This window comes from Neopsephotus bourkii, unplaced genomic scaffold (assembly GCF_033783945.1).
Source record: "Neopsephotus bourkii isolate Nb327-2 ecotype Australia unplaced genomic scaffold, CSIRO-AGI_Nbou_v1 NB_1526, whole genome shotgun sequence".
In the NCBI taxonomy this organism is placed as follows: domain Eukaryota; kingdom Metazoa; phylum Chordata; class Aves; order Psittaciformes; family Psittacidae; genus Neopsephotus; species Neopsephotus bourkii.
In genome coordinates this window covers 3,548,792-3,561,947 of record NW_026902002.1, presented here as the reverse complement: position 1 = coordinate 3,561,947, position 13,156 = coordinate 3,548,792, and the positions used below count along the sequence as shown (strand labels likewise).

The following is a 13,156-nucleotide window of genomic DNA, read 5'->3' as shown; positions in this document are numbered from 1 at the left end:
GGATTTATTACACTTAACATTTGGATAATTAATAAGTTTTGCTAAGTAACATAATGTGGGGTTTTTTTTCTTCTCTAAGATATGACTTTTCTGTGCATGACTAGCAGCAGAGGAATGCTTAAATAATGTGCTTCTCTTAAATAATGTGCTTCTCTCGTGTTAGTTTGCTGAAAATCTACTAAACCTTTTTTCATTTTCTTATCCCAAACTATTGCAGTTTCTCACTGTCAGGTGTATGAGTTTTCTGCTAAGTAGTGTCAGCTAAGGGTTTAACAATGCACTTGTCTTACAACAGATTGGAATGTCCTTTTGACACAGCCGTCCAGCTGGCAGCTTATAACATGCAAGGTCAGTAGGTACAGGTGGGGAAGGATGAAGTTGTATGAACAGCTTTGTGTGTAGACTCTTATTACTTTTAGTCTGTCCTTGTTGTATCCAGAAAATAGATTTTGTGCAGCTGATAGCAATCCAGTATGAAACAGCTCTTTTTGATTGTAATTTTTATTGTAAGCATGTATAGAAAATTAGTCGATTCCCTAGGAATTGTAGCAAAGAGGTTCTGAACAGAAACAGCTTTGCCCTAAACTTGTTTTCTTAGGTGTTTGTGTGCAAACCCATCCACTTTCACACAAGATATTAGTTCTGCAGCCTTTGTGAATTGCTTTGAGGTAGTAACATAGTTCCCTATTTTTCATTGTAGTTTCTGCCATGTGCTTTATTTGTTGTACAAATTGGGTACAAAATTATTTTGGTTCTGCACTCCATTGAAAAATCTTGCATACAAAATCCACCACCTTTTGACTTAAGCTTATTTGTAGAAACATGTAGAAAACATGTTAGTGCGCCATGTCTCAAGCTGGTACTTGAGCATTTATGGTTGAACTGCACTTGCTGGTATTTCAGATCCTTCTTCAGTCAAGAGGTGACATACTGTCATTTCATAGCTGTACAGCACTATGTTTCAGCCCTCTGAGACTCTTATGAATGAGTTGTCTTTAACTTTTTATTCCAGCTGAGACTCCAGCATCCATGGCTTCTCTTAGAGCTGTGGTCTGACCTTCAATTGCTTGTATAGGTTGTACATCACTGATCTTAATGGACGATGTCTGCTGTTCGTTGGATGAGGGTGTGATCCTAGCAAATATGAAATTTTCTGTTGTTTCAAGCAGGGAATTAACAAAAGAAAGTGAAGTTTTAGGAACGTCTGCTAGAGCAGGCATTTAGGTCCTTCTTGGAGGATACAGTTAAATGGCCTTATTCAACCCAGTTTAAATTTACAAAAAAATCCCTGAACCTCAGCTGTAAAGTCCTCTTTGATAAAGAGACAATTTGTAGATGTGCCATGTGTTTGTGCTGCACAAATTCTCTATACAACATTCATCTTATAAACAAATGCACTGTTGTACTTACTTTGCAGGGCTTAGGTAACATGATTAAGTCACTGAAATTCTTTCTTGTACAGATGTTTTCCAAAACAGATTTTGTTCTTCCGGCAGGAGCTACTAATGGCTTTTATCATGTGTAGGTATAGAAAGCTGGGATTAAACTGTAAAGGTACCTGCCTTTTAACCTGCTCTTTTGTGTGGAAGGAAAACAGTTATACTACATTCCATAGTTTAAAATATTAGCATTGTTAGAGCCTTAAGATACGAGTTCAGTGAATAACTTTTGGAAAAAACAAAGTGATCTAATTATGTCATATATCCATTGCTTTTTGTGTTGGTCTTTTCTTTCCTCTCTCCACAGTCCTTGTAGCAGGGCTTTAATCTTACTGTCTGACAGCTGTGTACTTTTATTTAAATCAGCTGGAACCTAAGCTGGCTTTGACAGCATTCCTTTCAACAGAGGCAGGCTCTTTAGTGGGAGTAAATTATTGTAGAACTACAGACTTCCTCAGTCAGCATTAAAAAAAAAAGGGGGGGATAAAAAGACTCATTATGCTGCAGTGTTCAGAAATCCAAGAAAGGGGTGTTTAGAGTTTGTATGTAGTTTCTGCACATATGAATACTGTGCGTGTGTGTTTGACTTTGCCATGTCATCGCAAAGGTGTCACTTTTTTTTTCCTACACAAACATAGGTAGTTTCTTTTTTCAAGCATAACAATTATTGGCCTGTATGAGATACCAAGGACCGAGTTACAGAATTATTCCTAAATTTTTGGACATGAGCTGAACATTAAGAAACTGCTTGAAATTAAAGAGAGGAGCAAATGGTTTAGTGATTCTGAAAATCAGGACCTTTTTATAAAGGTTTCTAACCGTGATTTTCAGCATTTTAGGCATACATCAGTCTTCAGAAGCTGGACTTGTTAGCATCTGTGGAAGGGGGTTGTGCTTTCAATGTGGCACACCCGTTGACTAGTATGTTCCATATGCTCTCTAAATAACATCTCTTATTGCCCCTATTGAGCGTGCAGCAATGGACTGGATGACCCATTTGACTGACCCAGTAGAGCATTTATTATGTTCTTAGGTGAAAAGGAGAGCAACCAATAACAGCTGCAGGATTGTTCCCTGACACAGAGTAATTATATCAAGATGGGGAAGTTATAAAACCAGAAACTGATTTTTAGAATGGTTTTATGAAGAGTCAGAACTGTTTTTGAGGTTTGAAGCTCTCAAGAGATTGTTTTAATAATTTAAGGCAAAATTCCGTTTTAACTTAAGTCCATTTTAACCTGTCATCTCAATAAAGGTATAAGTGATAAAATGTTGAAAACTTTCTGCAAGAAAGAAAAAAGATGAGTTTCAAGGATGTTGACAACTTCCTTGGAAGTTTGTTAAGGAATGCTTCAATAGCACTTTGTAAAAATTAATGCAAAGCTTTTGTGCAGACAACACAACTACTCGTTCAGTGTTCATAATTTCGCTGTTAAAAAAGATGGTACTTCAAATAATTGGGAGGACTGGAGGTTGAGGAACAACACGAAAAGAAATGTAGTATTTTAGATAAACTAGAAAAGTATGCAAGTTCCTGTGTTATTGTGGATGCTGCTTGACAATGCTGTTCTTTTGTAGCTGAACTTGGAGACTATGATCCTGCTGAACATGTGCCTGAACTGGTGTCTGAGTTCAGGTTTGTTCCTACCCAGACCGAAGAGATGGAACTAGCCATTTTTGAGAAGTGGAAGGAATGCAGGTACTAGATCTTCTAGTGCATGCTAACCAGCTATTAGCACTGATTTTTCTGTGAGAGAATGTATTAAGATGCTGCTGATGCTTCTTTGGTCCTGTTCAGAAATGTAATTCTAATATGGTTCTGTCATATTTTGTAAGAGGATGTAATGTGCAAAATTGAAGTTTTTCAAAGGTTTGAGTAAATGATGAGGTGCAGATTCTTGAAATGTAATACTTTTTCAGCAATGGTTTCAAATGAAAACTTACGAAAGTGACATTGATGCTCAAAGCAAACAAGTGTCAGCAGCATTGGGGTTTTTCACAAACTTGCAGGAAGTTCTTCTCCTCTTTCCTGTATACCGGGTTTTGCTTTCTGTGCATTTTCAGGCATCTTACCTAACAGCAAAACGTTTATTTCAGGGGTCAAACACCAGCACAGGCTGAAACTAACTACTTAAACAAAGCTAAGTGGCTGGAAATGTATGGTGTAGACATGCACATAGTCAAGGTATGTTTAACCACAGCATGGTGACCTTTGGTAATGATAATGTTAGCTTTGTCATGCATTTCAACACTGGGTTTGCTTGGAGGTGTGGGGTGGAATATTGTACTCATCTAAGCTGTGTAACAGGTGATCTGGCTTTGCATCAACATTCCACTTTATAGTATGCTTTTTAGAAGGTATAACTTTAGAGTAAGCATATCTGCTCTGTGTTAAATATGTGATTGGTGTGGCAATATGGACTACAGTTTGTATTTAGGTTAAAAGCTAAGTGAAAATCATAGTAATTAAGTTAAAACTGGCTGGGGTCCAGTCAGCTACCAGCTGAAGAACTACAAGTGAAAATAGATCTCCTGTGGAGAAGGAACTGCAGAGAACCACACAAGGAGGTCCTTATCACACAAACAAATCAAGAAACTTTAATTTTCCATTTTAGTCATCCTTATTGAGGACTTGCAAATTAGAAAAATCCATTGTATAAGGTCATTGAAACACAAGAGTTTTGTTGTATAAAATAAGCAGATATATGTTTAATTGTGACACTGGGCAAATAAGCTACATTATACTGGAGTAATTTGGATAAAGGGCTAAGCATCAAAATGAACATAATCTTTATTTTGTGGCAATTAGGCAAGAGATGGCAATGATTACAGCCTGGGACTAACACCTACGGGAGTTCTTGTCTTTGAAGGAGACACAAAGATTGGTTTGTTTTTCTGGTAAGCTCTCTCTGATTGTACACTAAGATGTATTTTAAATTTTTACTCTTTTGCTTCATTTGCAGTAGCCTTACTGTTGAAAAGGAGGCAGAAGCAATAGTGCTAGTGCAGGTTTTACATATAATGTCATCTGGGCAGCTTTTTCAGTAAGAAAATGTCTCTTTGTGCCTAGTAAAGGGCAGAAACATCTCTTTCTGCCCATCAGTAAGGACTAATAAAGAACAAATAAACCCAAACCCAGATCTATATGTATCTGGTCATGGGATATAGAACTTCCTCTGGTTTTTATGAACATGTGCTTCTTTATCTGTCAGGTACCTGAATAACACCCCACAGTTTCTTGTAAGCATTGTGATGAAATTTTGTAAGACTTTATATTGCATAAAGCACAAGGTGAAGAACCTAGGTAGCATATTTCGGACTGGGTACATTCATGGATTTTAAGTGCTTTATTCTCTTCATTCCCATCCAGTCTTTCAAAACTGTGTACAAAGAGTTAAGGAGGCAGATGATGAGGTAAAATTTCATCACAGGGCTATTCATTTTGGGTTAACCCAATCCAATTTTGTAAATGGCAGAACAGTCCTCACTTTTTAGCAGAAATATTATCTGTGTGTCTTGCTCCTCCACCATCATTTCTAGGTATTTTTTTGGTGAGCGGAGAGGGGAAAAATGGTTGCAGTTTTGTGTCATGTCATGCTTGCATTATTTTGGCTGGGATTTTGTGAAACAGAGTCATCATAGGAATTGATCTGTGCTGCATTATACATGATTTTTATTTCTGTAATAAAGTAGTATTATTTGGGCCTGCCTTTGTGTCTTTCTGAGTTCAGTTTTGTGGGCTTGTGGAAGAGTAGGCAAGCAGGAGTATCTGGGTGCAGTTTGATTTCAGTTCAACTCATTATTAGTTTAAGTTCTGATAGAATTACCTTTTTAGAAGTTGCTGACTTCTTATGAAAGTTTCTAATTAAGGTTAAATTTTGAAGTGCTACATTGGTATCCACAGTATAATGAAGCCCTACTGCATGAACTTAAAACATCCACAAAACCAGAAAAAGAAAATCTGATAGAAATACTTGGATCAGCACATTGAATGTACCTCTCAGTGAGTTACTAAGATAGTTTGATCTTACCTGCTTTTTCTGTTCATCTTGCAGGCCAAAGATAACAAGGCTTGATTTCAAGAAGAACAAACTCACTCTAGTAGTTGTTGAAGATGATGAACAGGTAGATAACTATCTGCTTAGTTACATCTCAGTCTTAATTATACAGTACTAGTTTGAATGCTCCTGGTCTCCTTTAAGTTTTGAGAATTAACATGCATGCCTTACAAGACTTTGGTTGTGACTTGGGAAGAGGAGGGGAATGAAGGAACTTAAGTATAAAATAAATAGGTTTAATTACTTTTATTCTCACCCTCTTTTTAAACGGAATACCTTGTGAAACTAGTGTAGACCAGATAACTGGAAACAGTGTGCATTGTGCAAGAAAGTTTACAAAAGGGCTGTATACCACATTTAGGGGAATGAATTTAGGTTCATACTTGCTTTGACTTATTCAAGTCCCTTGTAAATTGTCAGTGTGCTTTGTGTGCTTTAAGGGAAAGGAGCAGGAGCACACTTTTGTCTTTAGACTGGATCATCCCAAAGCCTGCAAACACTTGTGGAAATGTGCAGTGGAACATCATGCCTTCTTCCGGCTCCGAGGTCCCGTCCAAAAAAGCTCAAGTCGATCAGGCTTCATTCGGTTAGGATCCCGGTTCAGATACAGGTCAGTGTCACGTGTTAGTTAGCACATGCCTTCTGTCATTTCTTGCTTTTCTGGGGTTATATGTGGAAATGGGAGAGAATCTGGTATTCATTCACCTAGGACACAGAGATCAGTGAAATTTGCAAACTCAGTTGTGTTACTAGTTTTATTAAATGTACGGATTTTCCTCCTGCGTTTTTCTGATATATCTTCAGGTGATTCTGTTCTGTGCAGTAGGAAACCAAAGGTTTCTGAAGGTTTATGTTCTTTACATAGCATCTATAGTGTGTTGTGTTTTATATGTCACTTCATCTTGAAAGTCCACTCTTTTAAAAACTATACTCTAGAGGGATTGATGATTGACTTGTACAACTGGGGACATCGCAAGTCTTTTGACTCCTGAGTTTCCTGTCTGTGATGGTAGTGCTTCGGAAGCCTAAGATAAAGCCTGTTCCATGTTAGGTACTACCAGTGCATGGACAGACTTCTCAATGGCTTGTGGTCCCAGACCTGTCTGCAGGATACTGTGTGTTGCCCCACCAGAGTTGGTGAGAATGTATGGAAGGGAGTGAGGCAGTACACATGTACTTTGCTTCCATTTCCAGCAACTGCAGCAATACGTCAAGTCTGCTTCAGGAAGGACCAATGGTACCAAAGAGTCAGCAAAACGGAGGCTGCTACTCCCTTGGGTCAGAATCTGGCCAAATTTGAGGAAAAAAGACTTGACTGGGAACAAGAGGATCTGAATGCTGGAATTTAGTCATCTTTCTTTGTAGCCTTTGGCAACATACCTTTAGCTTTACTCTCCTGGAATTTTTACCTTCTCCCAAACTGCATGCACTTTGATGACAGGACTATGTGAAGGACAAATGTGGTTTTTCAGCAGTTTAGTGTTTTAAGGAGTCATTGCTTCAGCCTTCTGTCTGGGAAAAATGGGGTAAAGATTAGGATATTTATGGAACTCCTTCTCTTTTTTGTGAAAAGCCACCTGAGTTGTTAAGATTGGTATTTTTAGTGAAACTGCGATAGTTATTAAGCTCTGAATTTAAAATAAAATGTGATCTTTTGATAAGCAGTGTCTATGTTCTGTCATTAAAAGCAAGCCATTTATCTTACTGGTTTATATTTTTACATGGCATCGTTAGTGGGAAAACAGAGTATCAAACAACCAAGACCAATAAAGCCAGGAGATCAGCATCCTTTGAAAGAAGGCCCAGCAAGAGATACTCAAGACGAACACTGCAAATGAAAGGTAAAAGACCTTCTTTTCTGGGAAGTATAATCCACTGTGAGAATAAAGTAATATCCTTCAAAGGCTGTGTGTAGGGATTCTTGAGTTTTCAAAATGAGGTTTTCTTTGACTTATCTGGGAGATAACATGTATTTATCAGAAAAAGCTTTTGTCCAGAGCATGTCATCCTAGCTTGCCTAGCTTGTAAAGCACCCAGTAACATTGCACAGTAGGCCTCTGTACAAAATGGAAAACATGGGTCCAGAGACCAACAGTATATTAATGATAATATTTGAAATTTATTAATCAAGTTTGAATTTTTTCAAGGGGGTTTTGTCACTGTTCTTAGGAGTTGCACTCTGTCACAACCTTACAGCATGTGATACCTTGTCTCTTACTCCCAATTGCGTAGATCAAGCGTGACCTCATGTGATACCTTGTCTCTTACTCCCAATTGCGTAGATCAAGCGTGATCAAGAGATACTTCCTTTTAGATCCAGCTTTTTGGTTTGCTGTTCAAATTTTTTTTATTCTCTTTTTCCAGTGTAGAATTTGGATTTTACACATTACATGTGGGATACATGCAACTTTGGCTCTTAGTTGCCTATTTTTAGGCAGTGCTGGACTTTTTATTAATATTTTATTTATAATGTATAATATATTAGATATATAGATTGTATATATAATATCAGTATTTAACTGATAACCTAATTATATATTTTAATTAGCACTTTCTATTTTTGCAGCACTTGCTGCTAAACTGGAAGAAACAAGGTAAGATGCATTCCAGTACTTAAATTTCTCTTTGATGTTTGCCACCTGTACTTAAGTACATGTCTGCAGGAGGAGGTTATAATATTGATTAAATGCAGAGAGCATTAACCTCTTAACTGTGGTTTTGCTGTGGGTTTTGTGTTTGTTTGCTTTATGCAAAGCCTCTGGTTTAAAGCCTCCTGTGTTGCTGTCAAATAGAAGGTTTTGCCAGACTTGCTTACTAGCAGGAAAAGAGGTTTTATGACTAGCTATGATTCTTGCTGTTTATGAGCTATAATTCTGTGTGCTGCCATGTAAAGAGACTGGGTAAAAGCATGTGAGGGTGTCTTCTTTCCAAAAACTGCCTACTCTGGCTGTCCGACTGAAATATTTAATCATGTGAAGGTCAGAGACAGGGAAAATACAGTAAAATAAATATTGGAAATATATCAATGATTTTCTGTTTTGTACTGTGCTTGCATTTATTTTTACATACTGAAGAATTTTTTTAATATATTTATCCTAAATTACCCAGAATCAACATTAAGAGGGAGGCCTTTTGGTTCTTTATTTCTATACCTAAATTTTGCATGTGTAGGTTCATACTTGCTGTTGCAATGTAAAATACTCATGTGAATCTGAATCAGTTTTCAAACTCTTCCCTGAAGGAGGACAGGAAACTATGCTCTAATTAATTACCTGGTAGTAAAGGAACTAGGTCACTCAGTTATGGTTCTGTCCTTTGCCCTTGTGATTTGTGAACACTGCAGCGATCAAATGCAACCAAATTGGTTTTTAAAAGTAGGTACTCATAGATGTTAAGCATCAGGGCAGTCAGGAGCTGAGTAAGGAATGTAAGGAAGTAACGTTTCAGAACAAAGGTGTAATACAGCCCTGTGTTTTATGTTTGTAGCAGCAAGGCTGTTTCTCATGTGAGAAGGAGGAGAAAGTCTAGGAATTGTCTAAGGACATGACTGCAATTACTTTAGTAGAGGTCTGTCTTTGTGACCTCCTGTATTGTCTCTTCTTTTTATAAAATGGGAAAGTACTCTTCAAAACTGGGTGCCATTAAAGTGCTTAAAGTTCCTCGCATGCAAGATGTGCCTGATTAATTAGTGCCATCACCATGTTGTGTTGTCATGCCCTTCTGAGTTTCATGCTACTTAGGTCATTCTGAGAGTGGGAAGAGAAACTTCATCTGCAGTTTCTCCTGATAAGACAGCAGTCTTCTGATCTGTACCTAGGTGTGGCACTGTTATGTTAGTCTGCAGAGCAATCTATGCCATTTCTGAAACTCTACACTCAAGCGTTGGTAATTGAAATGCATCATGAAAGATGTATGTTGTTCCATTCTTTTGTTTTAACTCAGTACAGGGGAATGTGCTACCCACAAGGCATTCCTTAATATTTCTGTTAAATGTGCACTGTTCTGTGGTAACCTCCACATTCTCTCAATAGAGCAGGTGCAAAGTTGGGAAAGGCAAGAAACAGCTTGTTTGCTCTTGATATGATGATATTTAAGTAAAATAATTCTAAAGAACTGCTGAAGTAAATACAGAAATCTATTTGGATTGTCAGCTTGCCAGGTTGGATAGCTACTGTCCAGACTCTAAAACAAAAGATTAATTTATTAAATATATTAAATATTTAATAATATAAAATTTATATTTAGTAATGCTGTGCTGAGCTGCTGTGCACATAATTTTGAATGGCTGCTTTTGAGACTCTGAAGCAGGAATTCATTCAGTCCATTAGAGATTGTATGCAGAAGAAACTCATTAATTTTTCAGATAAACTTTATGATGTGAAACTTCAAATCAGAAAAGTCTTAGATGTGAAACAAATGTAGTATCTGCAGCATATAGGTAAGGTTTTGACAATGTCACATTTTACTGAGTGTTTAAATAAAACTATATTGCTTTTGCTTTAAAAGTGCCCTGCCTTACTGCTGAATCAGGAAGAGGTTCTAAACCGAACTGGTTTAGGAAAGGAAGAGGGAAAACTAGGTGAATTACAGAGAAACTGCATCTTGAACAAATGAAAAATGTGATACCCCTAGTTACCTGGAAAGAGGCAACTGACCTAAACCAGAAGTTATTAAGGGTTCTTTTGAGAACAAGTACTTTCCAAAGATCTTCATTAGACTTGGCATTTCTTTCTGAAAATCCTTGCAGTTCTGCCTTGTTAACCTAATTCTAATTTAAATTCTTTTTTGTCTTTCAGTACTGCAAACAATGCAGTTATGCACCAAACTAATGGATCACAAGTAAGAACTCTCTCTTTTAAAAGACATTTTTCGTGTACTCCACAGAATAGAGGACTTTTTTTTATTCATTCTTAAAATCCATTGATTGACCAATTGAAAGTTACAAATGGTTAACTACTAAATTGCATGGCAAGAAATGACTACTAATTTACAAGAAAGATAATCAGTTAATTTAGTTGGAGTAAGGAAGACACTGCGTGCTCCTGTACTATAGAAACCATGCTATTACAGACACAGATTTTCATAGGTACACAGAGTACCTTTGTGTGAACGTTTTAATTATCCAAACTACATTAATTCTGTATGTTAAGCAACCTTGAAAAAAAAAGGGTGGGGGTGGGGGTGGTGGAGGGGTGTGCAACTCATCAGCACCTGCTTTGATTCCTGGTTAGAGTATTTCTTTTCCTCTGAAAGGGAAATGCACCTGCAAATTTAAGAACACATTGTTAGCAAAAGTTCAATGTTTTCTTGGTTTAGGAGGGAAATCAGACTCCTGTCCCTTCACACACAGAATACTTTGTTTCACTGAAAAGGAATGGTAGCATGAAGTAATTCTCCTTCTGAGTATCAAAAAACAGGACTTGGAGTTTGAAAGGACCGTGTCTCTTTCTGGTGCATTTCAAATGCAGAGTGCAACAGAAAGGGTCATATTGGTGGAAATGAGATTATGGTTTGGTTTAACATTAAAATACTCAATCTGTACTGATAGATAGGTTGCTGCTCTGCCCAGCCTTTTGCCTTCTATGCAAAAGTTGTTTTCTTGTGAGCATTTACATTTCAAGTGGCAGTCCGGAGGCGCACAACCCAGAGGTGCTGGCTGTTACTGCAAAATTACCATCATAGAAGGAAAGCATTACTGCATGAATTTTAAAAGGACACAGTAGGCTGTAGCTTCTTAGTGAAACTTTGGAGCAGCATATGGTCCCAGTATGCAGTACTGGAAAAGACTAGGCGTAGGTATCCGGTGCTGTGGAAGTAAGGAAAGACAACAGCCTTGCTTTAGCTTGGTGCTTAAGAAGTGATGGCATGTTTTGCTATGTGTAATGTGTCATTGCTTCATTAATGTGTGTACAGTAACTTACTTGTTTATATTCTGTCTCCAAAGAGCTGGAATGCGAAACCAAACCTACCTGTCCTAACAGCGGTTCCTTCTGCCCCAGTCTTAGTGGAAATAGAAAACCTCCCAAGGAGCCCAGGACCCAGCCAGCAAGACAAGAAGTGGTATGTTCTGCTTTGCTGGGACAAGAATTCTGCTTGCTTATGCATGATTCAAGTGGTTGTTTCTTTATCTGCACTTAAATAAGCTGCCATCCTTGTATTCTTAATGTAAATTGACAGTCAACTTACAGTTAGTGATGATGCAGCTGATTTGTTGCTGTGAATGTAGGATGGGGAGGTGAGGACAACAGGCTTAGTCACTGCTAACTGAAAGAAAATTTCTCCGGGGGTGAAGAAATTATTAAATCAGCAACAACATTTTCAAGTCTTGGAGAGAGCTGGGTCCTTTTCATTTGCAATACTACTACTTGTAGCCCTTTGCTTGATATCATGGGGCCAAAGGACTTACCTCTATGCTTAACAAAATGCAGAACCTTGTAAACCACTATCCTTGTGAATTGTCATTTGAATGTTGTGAAATGGGCAAGCTGACTTATTTCATTATTCTGGATAGAATGGGAGCTTGAGGAAAATGACATAAGCAGAAGATAAGAGCTTTGATTTCATGTAATCAAACTGTTTTATGATTGGATGCATCTCAAAATGAGGGTGATTTGTTTGAAGATAAATGTACATATAATTTATCTGAGACTAATTTCATAGTGCAAAGCTATTTCAAAGCCAAAACTGACATATGTCAACATAGTATTTGTGCACGTCATGTTAACTTTTTCAGCTTCTTGTGCATTCAGAGGCAGTACGTCTTCTCCTTGAAGGGTAATTCTGGTTTCTATGAGGTTCCAGGAGCAGCAGTAGCAGTGATGGAATTGAGCAACAAAAAAGCTCTTATCTTAGGCAGTTTCAGCCCTCAAGAGAAATGTGCTTCTCCCATTGTTGGGCATATAAACCTACTTCGCTGCAGTATCTCTTAAAAGTATATGATACCTGTTTCTAACAGTGCAATGACAAATGTACTTCAATTTCCTAAATCTTACTGATTAAAGACTTTTAATCCCATGGATTTTGGATTATAAGGAGGGTGGTAATTCTGCTTTGTGTTGCATTTCATTGAAGTTTCAATCAGAACATACGATCAATGCTGGGTTTCTTTTCTTTCTTTTGCCCTTGATTTATCTAGTGTCTGAAATCTGTGCTTGTCTGTGATGAGATCCTGTTGATCACTCGATTCCTCCCATGGTGGTGGGTGAAAGGTGGTGGTTTCTTTATTCTTCAGCATTCTCAGTATGGTTTGGGTTTTATTCCTTTGGTCTAATTGCAAGATGTATGCTAGAAAATGGCATTTTCTTTGGTGGAAGTGTTTGACTCTTGCTCCAAACAGCTCTTCTTGGATATCTGATTTGTGCTAGTGTTCTTGCTAATATTTGCAAGGCTTCTGTTGCTTATGAAATCCCACTGCTTTTGTTCAGAAGCAGAGAGGAGTCTGTAGCCAATCTGTTTCAGTTTTGGTCTTGGTCTGCCTGTTTTAGGATTAAGAATTTGAGCCTGTCTGTCTTAATATTGTCAAGGAATCTAAGCTTACATGCCAGCTGCTTCAGTGTCTAGTCTTTCTGTAGAAGAGTGGGGGTGAATATAAAATACACCTGCTTGTAACCCAGAACAACATGCCATAAAGAAAACAAGCTGCTTGGCAATGGATGCATT

General features: G+C 37.7%; 1 protein-coding gene across 4 annotated transcripts in view; it reads left to right on the top strand.

The window, feature by feature from the left end:
- Window positions 1-13,156, top strand: part of EPB41L5 (erythrocyte membrane protein band 4.1 like 5) — a 57,223-nt gene that overhangs the window by 20,593 nt on the left and 23,474 nt on the right. For all 4 annotated transcript variants that reach the window (XM_061370115.1, XM_061370118.1, XM_061370116.1 and 1 more), the window contains 10 exons: window positions 296-348; window positions 3,018-3,138; window positions 3,537-3,624; window positions 4,249-4,337; window positions 5,495-5,564; window positions 5,938-6,107; window positions 7,232-7,338; window positions 8,064-8,091; window positions 10,294-10,336; window positions 11,442-11,557. In XM_061370115.1, the coding sequence (XP_061226099.1) occupies window positions 296-348; window positions 3,018-3,138; window positions 3,537-3,624; window positions 4,249-4,337; window positions 5,495-5,564; window positions 5,938-6,107; window positions 7,232-7,338; window positions 8,064-8,091; window positions 10,294-10,336; window positions 11,442-11,557 (885 nt within the window). The remainder of the gene's footprint in view (window positions 1-295; window positions 349-3,017; window positions 3,139-3,536; window positions 3,625-4,248; window positions 4,338-5,494; window positions 5,565-5,937; window positions 6,108-7,231; window positions 7,339-8,063; window positions 8,092-10,293; window positions 10,337-11,441; window positions 11,558-13,156) is intronic.